This window comes from Piliocolobus tephrosceles, chromosome 15 (genome assembly GCF_002776525.5).
Source record: "Piliocolobus tephrosceles isolate RC106 chromosome 15, ASM277652v3, whole genome shotgun sequence".
Classification (NCBI taxonomy): domain Eukaryota; kingdom Metazoa; phylum Chordata; class Mammalia; order Primates; family Cercopithecidae; genus Piliocolobus; species Piliocolobus tephrosceles.
The window spans coordinates 105914859-105925290 of record NC_045448.1 but is presented as its reverse complement, the minus strand read 5'-3'; the positions used below and the strand labels follow the sequence as shown (position 1 = coordinate 105925290).

The 10432-nt window shown below is 45.8% G+C and overlaps 1 protein-coding gene across 9 annotated transcripts in view; it reads left to right on the top strand.

Annotated features, from left to right (window-relative positions):
* Nucleotides 1-8505, top strand: part of INPP4A (inositol polyphosphate-4-phosphatase type I A) — a 145980-nt gene extending 137475 nt beyond the window's left edge. For 6 of the 9 annotated variants that reach the window (XM_023211433.3, XM_023211436.3, XM_023211431.3 and 3 more), the window contains one exon: nucleotides 4658-4790. In XM_023211433.3, coding sequence (XP_023067201.1) covers nucleotides 4658-4790 — 133 coding nt within the window. Of the gene's footprint in view, nucleotides 1-4043 lie in introns of all 9 variants that reach the window. The other 3 variants (XM_023211435.3, XM_023211428.2, XM_023211430.3) reach the window with 3 other exon arrangements.
* The last annotated feature ends 1927 nt before the right edge of the window (nucleotides 8506-10432 follow it).

Below are 10432 nucleotides of genomic sequence, written 5' to 3'. Positions count from 1 at the left end.
ATACCCCAGACACAGAAAGATCACCCACTGCATACGCCAGACACAGAGAGAGAGCACCTACTGCATGTGACATTAGATTTACTCTTCACTATGTAAGGATCATTCAGCTGGTTCGAGGAATTAATGCATATAGTCACCAAAGGCTGTTAAAGTTACATACTTTTATTTATTTTAAAACAGTATTTTTCATTTAAAAATGGTATCTTTAATTGCAGATTAAAGTTCCAACATCTTTTCTCTCTTACTAATCAAATATGATTGATAATCAAATCAAATCAAAGAAAAATTGCCAAAAACAATGGTCCCTGACTTGTGGGCAGTTGCAGTGGATGGAGCTGTGGGAGCAGCAGGCGCTCTGATTTCTGCTGGTGCCCCTCAGTCCTCACGTGGCATTCCCTGCAACACGGTGAAGTGTGACCTTAACACCCACGTGGTGCAGAGGGTAACTGTACACCTGTAAAGGTAACCACATAGATGAGGAAAAACTCCCCACACCCTGTGCAGGACAGGCAGCGGCTTCTCTGTTTTCCAGTTCATATTATGTTGTGTCCCCATTTTCTATCTCCAGCTGGTTCCCCATACACCGTAGTTTATGAAGACATTCTTTTTTAACCAGGCCAGAAAAATGGGAATGAATTTAGAGAAGCTTGCTTTTCCAGAAACTTGACACTCATGCATGCCCAGAAATCCAGTGGACCACAAAAGTCCTCTCTCCAGGACTCCCAGACCTTAACCCGGGCTTTCTCTCATTCAGTATCAGCTCAGAGTCTGGGTCCTAGGAATCATAGAAGCGGTTAGCAATGAATGGCAAATGCTAGACTGGACACTTTACATTCTAAAGTGTAAGACCATCCTGAGCACTGCAGGCTCCCCAGGGCAGGCATCACCTGTGTGTCACCCCTGTAAGTGAATCCACGCTTCTCCAAGTGCAGTGTGTTCACTTGTCTCTTCTAAAATAAATGAGGTGGCTGTTGTGGCATAGCTCCTGGCAGCCTTCAGTAGGGGATCTCTCACCAAACGCCAGCTCCTGGGTGGTGTAAGCTGTGGTAGCATGACAGTAGTCCCTGGGCAGTGTCCTGTCCAGCCTGTGATTACTTGAAAGGCATGTTTGCCACTTTCCCTCTTTCACATTGAGGCGTGCACTTCACCTGAGACCGTCTTGTTTGCTTTATTTGAAAGCAAGAAAGCAGAGTCCAGAGCCTCCTGCAGTTCCCATTTCACAGCTTCCTGGTCCTGCTCCTGGTAATGTGGTTCCAGTGCCTGCAGTGGTGACTCATGCGCACTCCCACCTCCACCGCAGGGCTAGTGACTGGGCAGAGCCCGTGCACAGAGGGAGGCCCTGTGACTGCAGACAGCACCCCTCCCTCTCCCAGGGCTCAAGGATGCTTCTGTGGCACCCTCTAGGGGCCCCTCCCAGGCCCCTGCCCCACAGCACAGAGAAGCTGTGCCCAGGCCGAGGAGCCCCTCCCAGGGGGCCTCAAGGACACCACGGCCTGACCCTTGATTGTCACCACACCTTTTTGCCCATGTGGGCTTGGCCTTTGGGCTGAGAGAAATGAGACACCAAAGGGAGCGAGATAAGGTTCTTCGTTTGTCTCCACCAGGCTGGGTGAAAAGCAGTATGCCGCCAGTGCGCTCGGAGAGCTGCCAGAAGGACACTGTGAGATTAGCCTAGGCAGTGGGCTGGCACTGGCTTTTTAAAACTTAAAGTATTTGAGAAAAGAAGCTCCGCTGCTCTCCCTTTAAGTTGAAATTTAATGTCACTAAGGCCTTTTAACTCATGAAATCAGGCCAAATACATATTCGAAATCTTACTTGCTTTAGTGAGAAATAGGGTGAAACAAAGATGGGGAGATGGTTCAAGAAAGGGGTCACTGACACTTAGTGATGGTTTTTAGTTGCTCATACAGTGGTAGTGCTGAGGCATTGTCAGTGTCAACCAGCTCCTGGTGTTCCGGGAAACCATGATCAGGAGTGGCTCTCTGGTTGGTCTTATAAAATTGTTGTGTACGTTTTTTCAACTAGGGTGACAGTCACCATTTACGCCTATGGCTTGGTTCCAGCAGAGATTTTAACATGATGGCCTGTTCTCCCTCCACAAAGTGGCAGGTGTAGCAGCCACCCCATGCTTGGCCATAGAATCACTAAGATCCTGATGCCTGCAGATGAGTTCTCAAGTAGAAGACCCCACTGGAACCGGAAAACTAGAGGATTCCCTAAAATTACCTGTCACTTGGGGTGTCCATTTTGATTTTCGTTTCTTTTTTTTTTTTTTTTTTTTGAGGCGGAGTCTTGCTCTGTTGCCCGGACTGGAGTGCAGTGGCCGGATCTCAGCTCACTGCAAGCTCCGCCTCCCGGGTTTACGCCATTCTCCTGCCTCAGCCTCCTGAGTAGCTGAGACTACAGGCGCCCGCCACCTCGCCCAGCTAGTTTTTGTATTTTTAGTAGAGACGGGGTTTTACCGTGTTAGCCAGGATGGTCTCGATCTCCTGACCTCGTGATCCGCCCGTCTCGGCCTCCCAAATGATTTTCATTTCAAAAATGGATGCTCTTGGAAAGAAATAATTTGTTGATATTATAAAATAATCGTGGAGCTTTGAAATAATTAAGTCCCTCTTGCTAAAATCTACCTAAGACCACCTCAACACGTACCATTGATTCCTAAAAAGTATGCAGCCAATGCGATCAGTGGAGGTGTCCGGCCTTAGGGCAGCAGCTTGGCCTCTGCAGCAGGAAGCCCCAGTTAGCACAGGCTGCCCTCGCCACCTCTGCATGCCTCGCCCCGGGCCCTCTTGCCAGCTCATCCGCACAGGCAGGTGGCGGGATGACAGTGTCGGCTTGTGGATCAGCCACATCAGCCGGATTTTGCAAATTCAGACATCTGGGGGAAAGTAAATACAATTTGATTTGAAAACTACGTTGAAATGAAAGTGTAATCTTTATTATAATTTCACGTCTGATGTGTTCAGCCAGCTAAACTAGGTGTTAGCTCCTTTAGCATGTAAATAAAAGATAACGTCAAAGTTCACAAATTATTCTGCCTCGCGCCTCACGGCAGTTTAGTGTTTACTAGTGATAGGTGGTTTTTAAGCAGTTTGTACGTTTCTATATAAATGGAGAAGCCATATCTGAAGTAGTTCATTAATGTAAGAGTTTCCAAAGATTAAAGGAGATGAACTGTATATAAGAACCTATAGCTTCTGCTTTAAGTGGAAGTACGTTTTTGATTACTGAATGAATGTTAGGCATGATTCATGCCTAGCAAACATGATTGTTCCTTACGCCAGGGGGCCTGCTCCTGTGGCCTAGGTGTTCAGCTCAGGTGACGCACATATAGCTGAGGCCTTGAGGCTCTGTGACAAGAAAGCATATCCAAGTTACCAAATTAGTTATAACAACCAGGTGGATACTTTTCTAAACTATCGGAGCTTAGCTTTTGAATAAAAACTGTCTTACCGAAAGTATTTTACATGTTCTTGATAATGAGACTGTCATTTTCACTTTAAAAGGCTTGAGCAATTGCCACTAATGATTTTTTAAAATGCATGACATAATGGTCTTCACACAATTTGAATTTTTTTAAAAAAATCACTGTTTCTTGGTAACTGCAAATTTTACATCTCATAAGGGGAATTTTGTACTAAATTTGATAACTAGTGGATTTCACTGCTAGTCTTAGAACAGTATAAGACTATCAAGTTATCCTGTGCTGTGGGAAGTCATTTATGTTTAAAATCACTTTTGCCAGTTAGTTTCATGTCTACACCTGAACATTTCCCAGAGAACTCCCCGGATGCGCTCACTGAGCAGGTGAGGCCACCTCACGCAGTGTTTGTTTTTGCCCCCTGGATTGCCATGGCAACCCTCCATCAAATGCAGCTGGGGATGACGCTGGTCGTGAGTTCTCTAGGGAAGGGTACCTGTGGGCTCTCACTGGCTCAGTGGCACCTGTGCAAGAGGGAACACATGGGGGCAGCCCACCTGTGGAAGGGTGACTGGCTGCTACCAGAACTCGGTGAGATCCCTCCCTCATAACATTCCAGCCCTGATTGCCAGGCTGCTCTGCAGACAGTGCATGAACCCACTGGATTACCTGGCACCCAGAACAACTGTCCTCCGGGAGACAGCAGACCAGAACAGCCTCCCTAGCCAGCTGGCTTTGCGACCTGTTGAATTCTGCAAGGAAAGTCCGCAGTTTGAATTCGATGTGACTGCAGCTCTTGCTGATATAGAAAAGTACAGCTCTTTAAAGCTCTGAAGTGCAACTTTAGTGAGAGTAGTAATATTTCTCTTTCCACTTCATTTGCTGTGTAAGAGAATCTTTGAACCACAAGTCATGGTAGAACCCCACATGACTCAGACCTGAGCTACATGAAGCCATTCACTTGGAAAACGTTTGCTTCCACTTAGCCACGGTGCTGCTTGTAGGAACGCACACCTCACAGCCCCATGCAGCATGTGTCCGTCTCTGTGCTTCTTAGTTGCCTTGTTCAGAAACCTGCCATCTTACGTATTTGTTGTAAATGAGTCCGGCACCCATTTAAATTAATCTTTTTTTTAATGTTATGAAAATAATCAGTTCATTTCATCTTAGTTTAAGTCTTTTCTTTTTTCCTTTTTTACTGCTGTCATTTCTTGTGCTTGTTTTTTTCCCCAGTGAGGGTTGTCGAAGAGAAAATACAATGAAGAATGTTGGAAGTCGCAAATATGCATTTAATTCCCTGCAGCTGAAGGCTTTCCCCAAGCATTACAGGCCTCCCGAAGGGACTTACGGAAAAGTTGAAACGTGAACACACGGTTTCCTCTAATTAGCTGTTACATAATAAATGTGGGTACCCTCTAGTGTCATATACGAATTCTTCAAGAAGACCCGAAGGATTGGTTTTTATTTTTTGTGGTTTTTTTTAAAAAAAAAAAAAAAACATTTCACTAAAGAGTTTCTGGAGCATGTTTTTTGTTTTTTGGGTTTTTTTTTCCCATTGGAATCAATAGGAGGTAATGTTTGGCTCAATAACGTGGACAGTAACAACTGCCCATTTAAATAGCCTTTGGCTGTACCTACACAGATCTCATCAATAGTTAACCTACATGAATCAAGCTAGGTTTGTCTGAAATGCTAGAAGACTTTTTAAGATGCCTACTTGCTCACTTATTTTTCTACAGAGTAACTCAAAAGTGACCATTGAATTACAATCCACTTTGTAAAAATCTGAATGTAAAACAGTAAATAATAAATTAAATAATTGGATCCTAGGCAGACCAATACATGTTATCTGGGGAAAGAAGCTAGCACTATCTCATGCAGTGAGAATAACAGGTTCTAGTGAATTATCCTATCTACACCACCACCTGAAGAAGTTGAAAGAAAGATTGATTAATCAACGGGAGATAAGACTTGATTAGAAGGTAACACCTGCAAGGCACCCCACACAGTTGGGGCCAGTCTTTTTTCTGTCCCTCATGAGTTACAGAACAGGGAGTCTGCTGGAGACACAAAGCCAGCAGTAAGGTCCCTTTAGCCTGTCTCCTGTTCTCTGCAGCTCCCTGCCTAGGCTCCCCCATACCCAGAGGACACATCTCCCCTTCTTCTCTAGATGTTAATCTAAGGCTTCAGCTGTGGCATGTCAACCCTCCCATGGGGAATTTATGACCATAGAGATAGTAGAAACCTAAATATTTTTGGGAAAAATTTTTTTTGCAGGATTTCCAATTTATCTTCGAAAAGACAGTACAATCATGTTTGAATGTCTGATAAAAGTGTCTTATTTTTAGGTTTGCAATAATTGTTACTTTCTTATTCTCATTCTTATGTAAGATGACTATTGAGAAACAGTTGACATTATTCTCCTCAAATGAGATTTTGAAAGGGATTTATGGGCCATAAAACTTAGGAATTTCATAGAAAATTGTGTCTGGTCATCTTGTATAAGATGATGATGAGTCTTATCTGCACATAGCAGAGTTTTTTTCTTAGGAGTTTATATGTTTTATTGATTCTGTTTATGATGTTTACATGTTCTTGAAAAGGTTGTAAAAGAAATATATATGGCACATATTAATGATGCTGATCCTAATGATTTGTGAACCTCTTAGAAATTCTTTTGTCTAAAAACCTAGAGATTCTTCTGGTTCCTTTAGAAACATGTAACAAACTTGGGCCAGGGGTGCTGAGGCATGGGGAGGACTGCTTATTGGCAGGAACACAGAGGGGGAGGGCATCAGGTAGGGGTGGAACTGGATGACCTTCCAGACCCGCTGCTACTCAGAAGTCAGCACGCAAGCAGAGCCTGCTGTCTCCCGATGCTTGCAGGGAGGGACATGTCTGTGGAGACACTTTAATGAAGGATGAAGCTCTCTGCCGCTCCCTCAAAGCGGGGTTCACTGTGGCAGGCAGGAGGCCGAGAAACTCCTGCCCGCCAAACCCACCGCACAGGTGGCTGCTGCTGGTGTCAGAGTCTCCTTTTTAAGTATCAATTTCTGTTCACAGACAGTTCGTTTCAATATGGCTGACTTACCCTTTCACCTCCCCACCATCTCATTTAACTGGTAAATTTTTAGTTCCATCTTTTCTCACTTTAACTTTAAAAAAATCTCCTTGCTTTTAAAAAATAAATATTACTCACATAGTTTTCAGATCTTTTTTGTCGGAAGAGCATTAAATATCTGCACTTATCAAAGGGAATATAGCAAATGTTGATCATCTGTCAGCAGTTTTGCATGTGGCACCTTTATATGAATTATTTTCCCAATTTTCGCTTTATGTAATGGGTCACCATAAAACTGTATGACTTGGCAAATGCTGTAGAAAAGGTTCGGGTTTCAGGATTCTCCCTGAAGGCATCGTTCCTGCGCTTCCGGCGCCTGCAAGGGTGTGTGTTGCACCGCCTTGGAGGCAAGCGGCTCCTGTCTTCTGTAGGAGTTCTGAGTTTTCAGAGGTGCAGGGAAGGCAGTTTTATAGGTTACCATAAAATAGAGGTGCCGTCCAGTGTTCCTTACAATGCCTCCCCGTTTAAAAAGAAAACAGACCTATGGAAGACTCGGACTGTCCTGTGGATTCTGTCAGACCTCCTACAGAGCACAGTTGCCTTTAGTTTCCTTTAAAGATGTAAAAATATTGTATAATACAGTTTTGTCCCTACACCGTTGTGTTTGCCAAGCTTAGTGCATTACGATACCTTTATTTATTTGTTTTGGGCAGTATTAATATATATATAAACATACAGTTACTGTTTTATATATTCTTAGGTCATTCAAAGCCATGTATGCTGTAAATGTGCTAGTCTTTAGAATGACACATAATAAATAACTGACAAGATATTAAATGTGGTCTTGCCTGATTGATCCTATTAGGAGGACTAGTTCTATGTGACCAGCCTGTGACGGGACCATTGTTGTTGGGCATTGCGTTGAGAGCTCGGGTGCTGAGTACATATATTTGTAAACACGGGACCGTGGGAGACTTCCATTTTATAAGCTTGTTTCTGCCTAATTGGAAGCAGAGGGGCAACAGGGTCGAGGACTTTGGGAGCAGACAGACCAGGTCCCAATCCAGGTTCTGCCCCTCACTGGCTGGTGACTCTGAGCAAGTTGCTTGACCTCTGCAAGCCTCCGTTTCCTCATGTGCAAAGTGTGGACAACAACAGTACCTTCCTCATAAGGAACATGCAGCGTGCCTCGGAAGCAGGTGTTCGTAAGTGGCAGCCATTGTTGTTACCTTTCCGTCCATGAACGTGGATCACATCAGCTCCGTGGGTAACCCAGTCCTTACTGTATGACTTGTCAAAATGCAGTTCCACTTGTATTGATACTGACCCTGTTCATCGTCACCAGGACTGCAGCTTGCACCACCGTGCCGTCTTCTAGGCACGCACAACCCGTTGTCTCCCTTGGAAAAATTCCTCTCACTGGAAATGTACAATTAAAGAATGATTGAAATGTTTAGCTCTTGGAGTTTTTAGTATTACCAGACTCCTAGAAATTTAAGCTACCACCAAAAATAACATGTGCCTTTTGCCTTTATTCTCATTGATGGTAGCAGTGCACCTCGTTTCAATGTCCATTTCGTTGATTACTGTGAACACTGAACATCTTTTATACCTTTATATTTCTATTTTTGTGACTTCATTGGAGTGTTGGCCTATTTCATATAGATTGTTTGTAATACACAATGTATTAACCCCAGTCATACGTTGCACACTTTTTAACCTATTTGTCAGCTGTCTGTTGGTCTGTGGTAGGGGGTTATACAATATTTTAAATGGTTTATATAGTCACATATACCTGTCTTTCATTTTGATGCTTGTTCTGAAATGGAGTCCTGGCTTCACCATGGAAGGTGGGACATATGGGGCAGCCGTGTCCTTGTGGGCACGGTGGTGTGGCTGCGTGGGCACGGTGGCGTGGCTGCGTGCCCACGATGAGGGGCTGGACTAAAGTGCTCACTGGCACCTTGCTTGGTGCGTGGGCCGTGCTCAGTTTAATATTATTAATAGTTTCTACCTTCACTGTCGTGTCCCAGGATGATTTTTCAGCACTTACCTGTTCTTATTTCTAGGATGTTTATGGTTTCAGTTCTGCATTTAGATCAGTCCATCTGGAATCATCTTGGTGTCAGTCTTGTGTTGTGCTTAGAGTATGCTAAGGTCAGAGGGAATCCCTCAAGGCCAGGCCTAAGTTTGCTTCTCTTTAAAGTTAAGCCAAGGAGAAGACATGTCAGGACGCCCAGACATCAGCCACCGTGAGCTGCTTCCTGCCCTCCCTCCCCATGCCATTCTGCGCTTTGGTTTCCTGTTGAGTCTCTGCTTAGTTGATGACTTGGCACAATCTGGCTGCCCAGATCTAGGGGAGTTGTCCCAGGGAGGCTTTGCGCTGGAGGAAGGTAAGAGGAGCTGGAGGTTGGAGCTTCCCGATCTGTGATTTTTCCGAGAACAGAAATGATTAGCCATGGGGGGAAGTTACTTCATTATATGTTATACTGGGTAACCTCCCTCTGTTCTTTACCAGCATCACACAGCAGGTTGGCACCATTTTTGAATAGAGGCTTCTCGTGGTATCCTCAGCAGTACTGAGTGCTCCTCGTGTTGTAGTAATGAGCAGCAAATCTCTCTCAGTGGGCAGTGTGACCTCTCTGGTGACTCTGAAGGGCTGCCAGCGTTTCTCTTTTCTCAAGCCTGGGGGAGAAGAGCTGTTCTGTGTGTAGGGGTGTTGGGAACACATGGACAGAAGGAACTGGCCTCACGTCCCATCGTGCTCCTGGGATGGCTCCTTTGAGACCAGCACCTCCTCCTGGCAGGCAGGGCCCTCACAGAACTCTGCATTTGGAGATGGACAAACTCTCTTGTCACTTGCACCCCAAAACGTCCTCCTGTACAAGCCCCTCTTAAGAGCTGATGTTCCGTAAGTTGTAGTGAGGGCACTGCTGTGCTGTGCACAGGAGGAACCCCGGCCCAGAAGCACAAGCTCCCTATGGAACCTGCAGGGATGGCAGAACCAAGGGGGTCAAGGAAGGTTGGAGAGGAGTGGGCAGCAGAAAACAGCTCAGGCTGCCTGACCTGGCCCCCGGCTGCCCATGAGGCCTCCGGAGAGGGGCAGAGCTGGCTTATCGGGATCTGTGATGGTTTTGACACTTTTAAAAGTGCCCTCTTCTCAGAGACCCTGGTTATTTCCAAAAGTAGGACGTAATTAAATTTACGGTGGATAAAATCCAGTATTTGAAATCAGGAAGACGGAAAAAAAAAAAGCAAAATAGCATCTCTTTCTGAGAGGTATATGCTGACCATAAAGATCTTTCACTCCTGTGAACACCAAGCAGCGCAGCCTCTGGCAGAGAGAGGAGAGCTGGGTTGTAGAGATGGAAACTTGTGTTCAGCAGCCTGTCTGCTCCCAAAAGGGGCCCTGGCCGCCACTGACCTCCTGATGCCTTGCTGACGCTAACTGTGGGTCCCAACCAGCATAGTGGACATCGGCCCCAGGATCAGTCTATGATTTGTCTGGTGGCCAAATGGTGACTTTCAAGTGGGGAAAACTGGTGGGGGCTTCACCGTGCTCTGCAGCGTGGTGGGATCTGTGAGCTGGCCTGCACGGGCACTCCCTCCCCTGCCAGGGACACCGGGGGGCTTCTCCACCCCGAGGCTGCGCCTTCCATACAATCCCACCCCCCCCATCCTGTGCCAACAGTAGGCAGACGGAGAGTAGCTGGGTCTTGTTTTTATTAGCTGTTGCTCTCCAGGCTATGACAGGGCTCCCAGGGTGCAGCCTCAGAACGCCCATCCTCTCTAGATCCACCGGGCCTGGGTCTTTGCCATGACTTCTTCCTGCACCAGGCCCCCATGTGCCTTGCAAGCCAGTCCAGGCAGGTCTTCCACACTCTGTTGTCCCACAGAACAGAAAAAGCTGAGTAGACAGGGTAGGAAACATACTTCTGTCCCCATGG